The sequence below is a fragment of the Pyxicephalus adspersus genome, chromosome 9, assembly GCF_032062135.1.
Source record: "Pyxicephalus adspersus chromosome 9, UCB_Pads_2.0, whole genome shotgun sequence".
In the NCBI taxonomy this organism is placed as follows: Eukaryota; Metazoa; Chordata; class Amphibia; order Anura; family Pyxicephalidae; genus Pyxicephalus; species Pyxicephalus adspersus.
In genome coordinates, this window is record NC_092866.1 from 55,733,877 (window position 1) to 55,747,522 (window position 13,646).

Consider the following 13,646-nt stretch of genomic DNA (forward strand, 5'->3'; position numbering starts at 1 on the left):
ATTTGTTCCCAGATTAATGTACTACAAGCCCCATCAAACATCTGTCCTTTCGATGCCCCCCTTCACCATTCACCTATTTGCTCCCTGCCTCACCATTCACATCTAGGCAGTGCCATGTGTGAGTGTTACATTGGGCATTTGCCATCAAAAGCACTCTATCCATGGAACATCCCTAGGTAGCACATTCATGCTCATGATTGTCATGCAACCATAAACTCTACAAACTGTGACTGCCATTTGACATATATTCTGCACCACCCACAGGGCAATAAAAAGTACAGAGAGCCCTGATATTTCTTAAAGTAAGGATTTTTTTAAAAATATTCGGCTGTTGATATTAATGGGGATTCAGATGCATTGTATTTATGAACATTAGATTGGAGTTTAAATTTAAACCCTGCTAACCGAGTCCAGGTGTGAAGCTGTAGTTACCAGCAATTGGGCAATCGTTTTAAATTTATCTGATTGCTCTTTTGCCAAGATTGCTTCACCACCACCATAGATATAAGATCGAAGCTTGACGATAGTATGCCTATGGCCTGATTTGGGGACAGAGTGTGGAATAAGCTTCCACTTATTAGAAAAATGCACCAATGCCAGTTTTACCAAGTATAGAATATCTTTATTATTTACATATAACTTATTACATCTATTTTACAATACAACTGTATACAGTTATCCAATAGATCTTACATGTATTACACATATAAAAACATCATTTATTACCAGAAGGCACACAAAAAATAACACATAGCTGATCAGTACTTTTTATGCCACTTCGATTTGGGCTTGTGTTTTTAGGAACTTTCAAATCCATGAAAGAAAAGTTATACCTTTCCTAAGTAAAAAACTATTTAATGCTTTTGATGCTAGTTGTATGAAGATGATCATGTGACCTCTGCAAAAGGGGAAGATCAAAGAACTGATTGCTTACCTCTAGCCAATCCGATCTCTGATCCTTCCCATTAGCAGTAGTCACGTGACTTTATTTATGAAAAAGTTTTTGTTAGGTGACAAGCACTTGAATGAAGTTGTAGCAGCATTTAATCTATAATTTGCAGTTGGACAAGACTAATTTGAGATAATCTGTCCGAAAAAGACTATTAATACAACTTTATTGTAATGGGTGTGTCTAGGTCTAATACAGGTCCCCTTTAAGAAGTGCTGGCTCGCCGCTTTGCTTTATCTGGCACTGTGCACATTTTATTAATCATAGGACTTGTTATAATTAAACAAGGTTTACAATAACAGATTCTAATCACAGCCTCTGATATACAGATTACCACTAGGGGCAGCATTCACAAATCTCTACTGTATATGAAATACGATGAATAAAATATGGAGCAGCAAGCACATTTGGACGTAACAATCACATCAAAAAGAAACTTTCATAACCGATTTTAGGGCTACTATACATGAATTACAAGTAGGTTATTGATACTTTCAAAGACACTGCTAAGTTTCTGCCCAATAACGGCAGAGAGAATACTGCTATTTGTCAGTTTGCAGCCTACTATTATTAAAAATGACAGCTAACCATCAAATTTACCCAAAAAGTATAATTTTCTGAACAAATTTGGAAATTATTGTATATATGTTTAGCAATTTTACTAACTGCTCTTTCACATCATAGGTATAGTAGTCAGGATCCATTCCACCCATACTTGTATTAGACCAACAGAGGTCCAATAAAGGTTAATAAGCCTTCTTTTTACCTTTCTCAAAAAAGTCCAAGGGCAAATAAGCAGGATTCCTAAATGTCTTGAAATTGCAGGATTTCTAGATGTCTTGAAATTGCAATGTTTTCTTGGCCTGCTGCATGAGTCTTTAAATCACAAGTCACCAAAGGTCTCTAAAACCCCTATAAAGTTCTTTGGCCCCTCGTTATTCTTCAGTATCAAAGGCCATGTTGGTGTAGTGAGTGTTATAAATGTTCATTTCTGGAAAAATGGCAGAAGGTCGCTTCTGTGTGTTAGTGAGGTTGTCGTAAAGCACCCCTTTGTTGGCATGGCTAATGCGTCGATAGATGCCTGTTTGATTCCAGGTGGGCATTGGAGCCTGAGGGACATCCGATGGGTGGGTCCTTTGCCTCCCCATACAGCAGATAAACCTGTTCCTGAAATCAGACAAGTAAATCATTCATTGTCATCATTGTCACAGATCCTTTGGAAAAAATGTGCGGTAGAAGAACAACCCCTGAGGAGCAGAAGGACTTCCCCCAAGCACTGAAACAGTAAGCATGGGCGGAGCTAATCTACAGCAATTTGCTCCAGGACTCTTGTACAGGGTTATTAAGAACATTCCACTAAAACTAAACAACGTTTTACATTTTTTGGTAAATGAAATGTAATAAAACTTACCCCCTCATGAATATAGCTGCAAACAGCAATACAACAAAAACCATGGCCAGCAAGCATGCCATGACGATTTTCTTCCAGGCTGTATGAAGACACATAATAAAAAGCTGAGTACAGGAATTTATTTTTCATCAGACCTTAGATTCAGTAGCTGCTGTTTTAGCTATGTTCTTTGATGATCCTGCCTGAACATGTTTCTTGTTCTAGGGTGACAACTCTTCTTTTACTTATAGAGGTGCAGCATGGTTACCCTAGGTTGTCCTATGATTTGGCTGCAAACAATTCCCTCTTTTTTTATCACCATTGCATTTCAAATGTTTTGGGGTTTGCAGAATTTAGCTGGGAAGGTTGTGTCACATATCCCAAGAGGCTGTGGGCTGCCTCCTCTACGCATGCCTGACCATCAAGGTGTAATACTGCATAGTATTTCATAAATTAAAAAAATAATATTTGAAATATTTACTTACAGTCATCCTTGTTAATGATGACATCTGCCACTGTGGAGAAACAAAATAAAGTTATCCATCTGTAAAATTTTATTTACAGTATTTGTATGTAAGTATGATTAACACAGCTGCCACCTAGTGGTCAAAAGCTTCATATCCATCCATCCATCCATCCATCCATCATTGTCATCAGTAATAATTCCAGCCTATCAGAAAAAGATCAAGTGACATTGCAAAGGCATAAAAATGCTGAATTGATGCTTATCAGAAACTTGATAAACTTGACATTTCTGCGCTTTCATTTGCATTTTTTAGGTTGATGATAGGGTTTCTTTAGGCATGTTGAATTTTATGCATCCAGATATACTATGAGTACTTACAAGACGGGTTGTAGCAGAAGGCAGATGCCTGGCTTAGGGTATCATGGCATACATCTGATACAAACACTCCATTTTGGACTTCTCCGACACCCCAGTTGTACCAGCCAGGGCTATAAAGAAATGCAGATCAGTAAATACAGTATTTTATCACTATTTATGTTGTAACTGAAGCTTGTCTCTTAGGGTCCTTTGTACCCTTGGCTAGGAGCTGCATTACTACCCCACCTACCACACCCCAAAAAAAAAACTTCACCTAAATATTTTCTAAAACTTGCTCCCTAAAAAAAATTTGGATTGACCTATCTGTAAATGTGAGAAGAATTTCAATCAATTATAAACTTTGGGCAGTACGTTACTTTTGTACCGATTGTACACTTTTTTGTATACATTGTACACTTTTTTTATCCATTGCTTCGGCTGTTGGATCATTCACAGCCATTCAAATCCCTGTGCATTGCTCCTATCAATAAAAAAACAAGCCACCTAATGGCCAATTAGTGAAAATGCACAGCAGCCACAATAGTAAATGCTCAATCTTCCAAAAAATCCAGGTGAAATTGTCAAGGGAATAATTTATAAATACAACCCCTTAATGCAGATTTAATTTGATTATTGAAACCGCTGCTGCTATATACCCCACATTTGTAATAACAATGTAGCACCGAGTTGTGCTCAGTGGTGTAACTATGTGCCAGTGCCACCTATACAGAATAGCAATAGAAATTGCAGTGTAAGGGGGTTGCTAATAATGCCCAGATCCAGAGGGGGCAGTAGTCTAGGCTCAATAAGGCTTTACATAAAGGTCACATGGATTTTAAAGTGACCTGAGCAACTGTGTGGTGCCCTGACAGCACAGAATGTGGAGCTTCATATTCTGTGGTGTATGACGCTATCAGATTTTGCACCCCCTCACTGGCTCATCCCCCTGTCGAACAAATCCTTAGGTATGGCTCTGCTTACCACCCATTGCAAATTGACAATATAACCCTCTTGAAATCTACCAGCAAGGGCCTGTGTGACTGATTATAGTTTATTTTTCTTTGTAAACCAAAGTAGATAGGATTGTCCAGTCCATATTATGGCATACCTGTTATTTGGCAGTTTTCCAGCATTGCCTTCTACTTGCTCCTTTGTGGCTATTGAGGTGCCAATACTTGAACAAGCCAAGCTGGCATTTTCATATGAGGCAACTCTGTTCACTATGGGAATGATCTTTATTGAACCTAAGGAGATAGAGTGAAAAATAAAATTAGTTCTATAAATATTTCTGTTGGATTTATCTAATATATCTATTGGATATTTTCAAAGTAAGTTTAATTCTCTAAAAATAAACCTCATTAACCCCAGGGGGAGGGGGGCAAGTGACTAAATCCCATATATTGGGACATTGGGGGTTTCGAGAATCCAATGCCGACATTAGTGGCAGGGTTTAGGGTGTGTGCCTGTGTAAGCTCCTTGTTTGGCATAAGCAAGTGCTTCTTTAGGCAGGGGTGTAATAACTAGAAATCAATATGCCCCCAGCAAAACGTCAGAGACTCAGAATACGAGCATCATTTGCTACCCCCTTCTTCCCCATCATCATATTAGATATGCTCCTGAAAACCTACAGACAAAGAACACACCTGTACACCTTCTGGAACCCTCATCCTCCAATTTTTTATCTCCCATGCTGTACCTCCTTTCATTGCATCTCCCCTGGCTGGTGGTGCACAGGCTCCTCACTGGGCCAGCAGCCAGGGCGGCCCACCTCTGTGGAGCTGTGCAGCCAATCACAATTGTTCTCCCTCTCCTGTGCCACACTGGCAATCAAAGTGGCAGTGGAGATAAAGTTGGCACAAGCACAGGCTGCAACAAATGTCAATGCCGCCATCCTCCTGGTCCCCTCTACAACTGCAAAGGTTTATAACTATGTCCCTAACTGCTCAGCTCCTATGGGCAAACAGAACCACGCCAGGGTGAAGGGATCGGAAGTATGAGCAGCTGTATTAGCCAGAATTCAAGTGTACCTGTTGCTTTGCTCCACATAGGCAAAGCACAGAAATTCTTTTGGCTGATGACTTAACAAATCCTCGTAGCACTGGTAATTTTCATTTAGGATCTAAAGAGTTTTGGAAGAGATGCTAATGCTCAGACTAGAGTTTAATAGCTCATTCTAGTGACATGGAGACCATTGGAGACTATAGTTGCAGCTTTAACCAGGCTCCTATTTTAAAGAATAGAGATGCCAGGCTGGTTTTATCCACAACTCACTTCCTGCAGTGTATAACTGTTACTATTTCACAGGCCACGTGGGAGGAGAAGTTCAGAATAAATTGCCAGAGGAGCTTCCCCTTGTGTCCCCTTGACCATGAGATATCATGGGTAGACTAAGACCCTGACCTATGGAACTATATCACTGGTGTATTAGCCTACAATGCATATATCAAGAATTAATATGTATTATTCAAGCTGTGGGTACCTACCAATGCTTCCTAAATACCTAAATATAAAATGCCCTGGGCACGTGGATTTAAAGTTAGACATTCCTAAACATGGCTGCAGTTATTCCATTTACTTCCCCACCATGTAGAACTTTAGGCACATTTGCTAGAAGGTTGGTGTTACATCAGTTCATTCTACAACTTACCTGTTCCATCTACACAGAAAGCTGAACCTATGTTCGGACAGTCTCTTATCAAAATGCCCACATTATACCCGGCACAGTTAAGGAAGGGAGTTAGCCGAAGCATGACCAGCTTGTGCTCAGCTATCCAGCCCCACCTGGGAAAAGAGAAAGAGAAATCAATATATTTAGTAAGTGTACCTACCTTTGTATCATGTGCTTAACTAAACACAACTATTGTCACCCCTAGAAGTCAATAAAGCTGTACTCCAGAGAAATACACAAGTGGCATACATTAACGGGAGTCTTTTATCTGCCAAAGTATTTCTTTCCAATCCTGAGACTTGGAAAAGTTTGCTCAACAAGGCATGGGAGGGACTGGTCTTTTCCCTCCCTTAACTTGTGACTGGACAGTGAAAGAAAAAGCAACAGTATATTCTTTTTATATATGAGCACAGCAGCACAACTCTTCCTATCTGAGTGTTGCTGGACAGGTAAAGGCAGAAATAAGTCAAATTCAAGAACAGTAAGAGCTAAAGGACACTGCATGCTACCCACTCCAGCATGTATTGTATAAAAGGGACATTAAATGGAAAGTTGCACCTGGACTATTGCTGCAGAATATAGAAGAGCATGGAGTGGACAGCAATATCTGCTCTCTTTTTAAGACCTTAAAACAGAACCAAAGCCAAATCGCATTTTTAAAATACATAAAAAATTTATATGAACTGTTTGGATTGCCAAAATATTAGTAGTGTTCTGTTCATCCCATTTCTGCAGCACTCTGTAGTTGGAAGGCAATGGGCACCAATACTTAGGCTACGTACACATGTGCAATGGTTCTTGTCTGATAATCGGCTCAGGGCTATCGGACGAAAATCTTGAGTGTGTATAGTGTATAGTGTGTAAAGTCCATCCATGGACGATGGACGACGAACGATCATAATGCAAGTGAAAGGGAGAGAACACAGTGAGGTGCCTCTTCGTCGATCTCCCCTCTCCATAAAGCAGAATGGTGCTGTATGTACAGCACTCGTTCATGCATCATGCAGTCGTTTGTTGTTGTAGAGAATTGTGAAAGATCGTTTTCAATGACAATTTTGCACGTGTGTACACAGCCTTAGAGGCAAAAGCTCATCTTGCTTTCTCCACCAATAAGAAAACTATGCAACCAGGGATCAGAATGACCATCTGGCAGATGACATTTTTATCCTGCATATTTTCATATCATGACCGGTGTACTTTATAGTCTGTATAGCATACGGTGGTTCCTTTCTTTCACACTTACCTGCAGAACTCATAACCTTTTTTAAAGGCAGTAGTAATTTCATCCATAGTTGCCAGTCGGCTGTACTGCATGGAACAGGCGGTTTTGGCTCCCTCATAATTCACACTGATATTGGTCGGCATGAACACTCCAGAAATAACTATAGGTTAGAAATCAACAATTGTTAAATGGTCACGGTTGCCTAATTTGGGGGAAGTTGTCATTTTACTGCCACTGTATTAAAATGCATTTCATTTCTTACTATGTTCACATTATATCTTGCAGCTGAATATCATTTACTGTAGTACAAGCTGGTTTCAGTAGAGTCGTGAGTACAAACGGTTTAAGATTTTGAGCAATACAAGGTTCAGAACTAGGGCATATGAAGGGTTGTAGATTACATTTCAGTTGCAGGCCTGGTCAGATCAAAATTCTGCACAAACCAAGTCATACATGAATAAAAATAGAATAGAAGTGAGTGGATAAGTCTTCATAGGACCACATCTTGTCAACTAAGGTCCATGTTTTACATTTTCCAGAAAAAGACGACAGCCCATGTAACGTTAATTCAGTGTTTCTCAACCTTTTTGGCATGGGGGAACCCAGGAAATACATTTCAGATCGTCAGGGATCCCTTTTATAATTATTATATCCACAGCTCACAATACATTAGCTTGGTGGTCAGTAGGAAGAATGTCACTCTTAAAGATAGCCAAAAAGGTCATTGGTGTCCATAAAAGTGATCTGAGTGGCATAAACTTCTCATTGCTCAGTGAACCCCTAGCAACCTATGGAGGATCCCAAGTTGAGAAACAATGTTATACCAACAATCAGGGAGAACCTGCAAACTCCATGTAGACAGTGTCCTGGCGGAGAGTCAAACCTGGGAGCCAGCGCTGCAAAGGCTAGGTCCCAGGTTGTCAGTAAAAGAACTTCCTGTCCTAGGGTGACAACACTCACCATACTGTATCTAAAAAAGAAGCAGTGTTGTCATTGTGGGCAGCAAGGCTACACATGTACACATGTGCAATGATTCGGGGACGATATCGGATGAGAAACTTGCGTGTGTACAGCGCTCGTCCTCCATCGTGCCGCTCCGTTATTCTCCCCCTCGCCTCTTTATAGAGAGGTACAGCACTCGTTCATGCATCGTGCAGTTGTTAGTCATCAAGATTCTTTCCAACATCAATTATTGCACGTGTGTACATAGCCTTTGGAATACAGGTAATCTCCTGCTGTCCTCCTAAAGGAGAGGAAAGTGCTTTTTTTTTTTTTTTTTTTTTTTTTTTTAAGTTTACTTTTTGTCTATATATCACAGAGAACTGAAAGCAATGAAGCAAAGAGTAAAGATTGATTTAGCTCACAATATTTCTTGAACGTTCAGCAGGTATTCACTTGCACGTATAAAACACTTAACACTTTTAATGGTACATTTAACAGACCAAGAAAAGAAAAGCTAATATAGATGGGTACTTATAGCCCTTGTGGTAAAAGGAAGGATAAGGGGTTCAGACTACTCTTTTGTGATTGTATTGTTTGCCATATCCCACTCACATAAAAGTGACTTCCACTATATTAGAAGAGGCGTCTAGCGTTTTTTTTCTTTGCTTTTGCTAATCATTATCATACCATTAGAATATCTATGTATAGATATAGATCAGGAACACCCCACATATTTAAATGACCTAAAAGCTTTTGATTTGTATGTATGGTTTCATACATGTTTGCTATGCGTATGTAAACTGTGAACTATCAATACAAACTTGATTGTCAGATTTAACACCCCATCTCATCTTCATTGTCTTCTTGCTTATAGCCCTTGTCAAATGTATGCCCTTCGTGGTACAAGTATACCATATTCCACTTACACCTGTCAGCATGCTCATACAGCTAATCGCTCTGGAACAGTATTATCAGGCTTTAAAGAATACTCTCGATCATCCTAACATCTGGGAGTCGAGAATTATTTCTCTCTCTTATTCCGATAAATATTCTTCCCCTAACATTTTAATACAATCTTAATGTATCCCCTGAAGAAGCCTATCAGCAAAACGCGTCAGGATAGAGACGTTTTCTGTAATATGGAGTTTACCTGGGTTTCTGTTGTATAGTTAATCCGCATGATAGGCATCATCCCCACGACGGATTTCAACAGGTTTTTTCATTTTGACACTCAATCTGTAATTATGTGATTTGCACTTTTGATTTGCCTGAATGCCTAACTTACAATCTTACTTCTGCCGTATGAAACCCCAGCCTTCTCTTTCAATTATTTACTGGTACAAATATAGAGAAAAAAAAGAAAGTAGAACATGCCATTTGTGCCTGATGGCCAGCTTTACCTGCAAGGATTTATTCTGCTCACGTTTATTACCAACCCCACTTCCTCCAGAAAGTGGGGTCCCACAAATAGAATAAACTCCTTTCTCTTCAGGCTTTTTCCCTATTCTCACACAAGCTATGTTTATTCCATGTCATAATACAACACCACCAATCGTTTATTTAGGGGTTCTCACCATCCCGAGGAAGCCTAATTGGCGAAATGCGTCAGTACCTGAGACCTTGTTTACTTTCGAATATACATTGTTTCCTCTCATTTTTCTGCTCTTGGAACCATAAATGTAAATGTTCCTACATAGTTGATCTATTTGTCCTATCAACCTCATAAGGAAGGGTTAGGACCACACTTTACGTATCTTTGTATTAGTCACCTGGTTTGTGTCCAACAGACCAAAAAAGCAAATTGTAGACCATTAGGGTTTAAATACACTAACACTTTATTGATCAAACTGAGCCAATGCACTTCACCTGCAGAACAATATTTAGATGCAGCCCTTGGAGATATCACACACATTCTCTTTTGGACTAAAAGACATCAGACAAAACCTTTTTGTTCTTAAACGATTTATTTGTTTTTAAACAAACTTATTATATACTGTATTCAATATCATAAAATTAAGCTTTATAAATTAAAGAAGGAAAATTTGCTTTTTTTTTTCTTATTTAAACATACAAGCCTAAATTCACAGAAAGCTGTGTTATTGAATGATCTGATCCAATATATACAACAGAGGACATATTTACCTTTACAACAAGGCCAGAGGATGAACAGCTTAATAAAAAAGGATGCTAAAGGCCTTGACAACAGGCACACGTGCACCTCTTACACCAGATTGCACCAACAGTGTTTTAAAGTGTAAGAATATTTTATTCTAGCCAAAAAAAAAAAAATAAAAAAAAAAATCATCAGGCTGCTTTGGCTTATTTTTGGAATACTGAGGTCTGAATATCTGCTGTGTAAACCTCATGTTAAACATGTACAGATTAATACAGAGTAACTAAAAACTTTATCAGCAGAGATACATGTATGAAAACTGCCACAAATGAAAGATTTGATAATTTGAGGTTTTAAAGGAAAAGCCCATATGAATTCTTCCTAGCTTACCATGGCTGGGGACTCGGATATCTCAGAAACAGTCTGTGGAAAACTTGTGGCTATGGGCAGTGGTGCTGTCCTGCTGCTGTATTGTCTTGTGATGCGAGAAGTATAGATCAGTTGTCATCTGGCCCTTCTTAGGTAATAGTTTAGATCCCCAAAACTGGGGTAAGAGCAAAGCAAGCTGTGATGCTCACCTTTCCAGAGCTTTTTTTTTCCCCCTTCATGAGATATTCTCATGGTCTCCAGCTAAACAATGCCCAGCATTTATGGTGTAATGATGCAAACAGCAGATGCTCTCTGTATCAGTGAGATCACCCACTGCCAGATAATCAGGTCCAACCTGTACCCTTTTGGTACCTGTTGTGTAGCCTATGACCCCAGCCATTAGGATGAGCCACAATACTTTGCAAAGAGGTGAAAGGGAAAGATCTAGCATAGCTAGAGTGTGTCACACGGTCTCTATTTTGTACCCCAACAGTTTACATCCTTTCCTTTAATTTGTCTGCAAAAAAATTGTTTAGGAGCCCCTGGGGGCTGGGAGAGAGTTTTGATTAAGTTTGGGGCACCAAGTCAACAAAATTAAACTTTACGCATTGGCCCAGTAAAACCAGAAAGAATCTCCAAAACTGGACTTTTCCTTAACTTCAGTGTTGAGCTACAATATGCAAATGCTCATTGTATTTAAAACTAAAATCCTAACAAAAAAACTTTTTACTTCTTACGGGCCTGACACCATATACTGAAATTGCACACCAAAAAAATACTGATAAAAAAAAAAAAAGACAAAAAATGATATGAAGTGACAAAAGCCAATACATCTGGGATATCAGTTTGCCTAATGAAATATAACCAAGAGCTTATCCCCCAATGTAATAATAAAAATCTAGAAAAATATGGGTTACCCATAAAGTAGTTTTATTACATAGCTTATAAATAAATGTATTTTTATACCTTACCAAAAGGTAAGCACAAGACTGCTTGGTTGAATGCCAATCCCTTCAATAATGTGTAGTAATGTGCCTGTCCCTAGTAGAATAGAGATTTATGGTGTTTAAGTTCTGTTGCAGCCCAGTAACCAGTTACTTGAAAAAAGATGGGTTGGCAGGAAGCACTTGGACCTCAATAAGCCCTTCATATTCTCCAACAGTTACAGAGTAAAATGGCTTTGCAATATTAGAATGATGAAGGGGCCTCCAATATTATATATTGGATTAGAGACACTTTAGAGCAGTGGTCGCCAACCTTTTGGGGCTCACGGACCATTAAATTTACAGACTCTGGACCGCGCATGCGCGGGGAGCCATATATCACTCAAAGGGAAAGAAACTTCTCCTGGAATGACATCATGATGCCAGAACCTTGCGATGGTCCATGTCTCAGTCCAGTGCGCCCCTCAGCGGGGTCCTGCTTCTTACCCTGCTGGGGGAAGCACCAGCCAGAGCTGCAGATCACTGGTTGGTGACCACTGCTTTAAAGTATGAACACTGCAAAGTGACAATGTCTCTACAAAGCCCCCTCAAACCATCAAAGACTCCCGTATACTCAGAAGAAAAAGGTAGTTTCACCAGCTGCAATGGAGGAAGGAGCACCATGGCACCTCTAACATAGTATATAGTAATGAGAGGATCTCTGTTAAGACTGTCACTATCCCCCGGCTGCCAAGCTAACCCACTTCAATAGTGAGCCTTTGACCCATCAAATACACTAGCAGTGCAGTCATAACTCATTGTTCCAAATGAGCGACTTTAAAAAAATCAAAGCCACTGGATCTGCATGACAGTCGGCAGTAAACAAATTAAACTACAGCTTCCTGTCCCAAGTAAGAAACAGACCAGGTCTGCATGATATTTAGAGGCCTCAACTTCTGCTTCAGCTCTTCAGTATCAATAATTGGATTAGAATGTCTAACCAATGGTGAAATTGAATGGGATTGTTAAATGGTTTAGATTGTGGCAGAGCTCCAAGGCATTGAAAACAGATAATGCTATTTTAGTATAGAATGCACCTGGACAACCTTAACACACAAAAAATGATCTATAGAATAGTATAAGTATTTACAGGCAGTACAAGATCTTGTTCTGGTAATGGTCCTAAATGGTACAAGTTCAACATAATCTTTCAGTAAATGAAAACACCTGACCCCTCCTTTGTGTAAGATCCACAGTGGTCTTGAACCATTGTATGGTAAAGCACGTTTACTGTCACAGACTGGCAAATCTCCTTCTCGACTTATGAGGAACCCTTCTCCTCATACATGGCCTGCCCTAAGTAAAGAGTTTGGAAAAAATGCAAAAGGGACAAGACAGTTGGTTCTTCGCTAGCAATTGTTAGCCATTCAGGTGAAACGTGGGCAGTGGACTGGTGGGTTAGGCATATCGAACACCCGTCTCCTTTCTTCATCATCAAAGTCGTCATTGTCAGCAGGGTTATCATCATGTAGGTAGCAATCATTGCAGCTTTCATGCTGATAAGTGGAGAAAGACAGAGAATTAGGGCTATGGGACTGAGATCAGCAGATGTTATACTTTGATGACAACCCAAATAGTTAGACAATCTCCAGCACAATTGCTTGGTATGAAATATCAGCTAGATGTACATAACAACCTACTTACTAGCAAACACATTAATTTGACACCTGGTTAAAACCTTATAGTTATTGGGGCCTGTTTAGATAAAACTAGTAACACACGTCCCCTTTGTATGGTTCTGGGTAACATTAGCAAATATTTCCTGTAAGTTTTCATTGATCCTCAGATACTTACAGGATAAAAATAACTACAATTACTTACCTAAAGGCCAAACAATTTTAATGCTTCCCAAGAAGGTAAAGGGGGAAGGTATAATGGGAATATATATATCAAGACTCCATGATGTCAAGTTCTGCTTACATTTTTGCAATTCTGTTTTATTCCAAGACCTACATTTGAGAGAAACTTCATCCTGCCCACTGCTGTCTGCATAGTGCCAAGGTCTTTCAGCAGAGACCCAGAAGGTAAAGGACAGCAGAGTGGGACTGGGGCAGCCAAATGACCACTAAAAACCGATTCCCTTTATTGTGCTCAAAATGACCACCAATGAACCATTGGGGTAAGGGGGCCAATTTTCATCAGTCATTAATGCCAAAAAGGAACACTTACTGACTGACTACTACTACT

At 39.5% G+C, this 13,646-nt stretch overlaps 2 protein-coding genes across 2 annotated transcripts in view; both read right to left on the reverse strand.

Moving 5' to 3' along the window:
- Positions 1-600: 600 nt before the first annotated feature.
- On the reverse strand, positions 601-7,212 carry LOC140338058 (uncharacterized; the record flags this gene model as incomplete). The annotated part of the gene is given in 7 exon segments (XM_072422098.1): positions 601-2,116; positions 2,361-2,439; positions 2,825-2,854; positions 3,184-3,293; positions 4,271-4,406; positions 5,810-5,943; positions 7,074-7,212. Coding segments are annotated over 7 exon segments (860 nt in total), but the record flags the coding sequence as incomplete, so codon positions are not given.
- A 2,727-nt stretch (positions 7,213-9,939) lies between these two features.
- The window catches only part of FBXO3 (F-box protein 3), a 17,235-nt gene continuing 13,528 nt past the window's right edge, over positions 9,940-13,646 (reverse strand). The window contains exon 11 of the mRNA XM_072422099.1: positions 9,940-12,955. Within this exon, the coding sequence (XP_072278200.1) occupies positions 12,827-12,955 (129 nt within the window). The 3' untranslated portion in view covers positions 9,940-12,826. The remainder of the gene's footprint in view (positions 12,956-13,646) is intronic.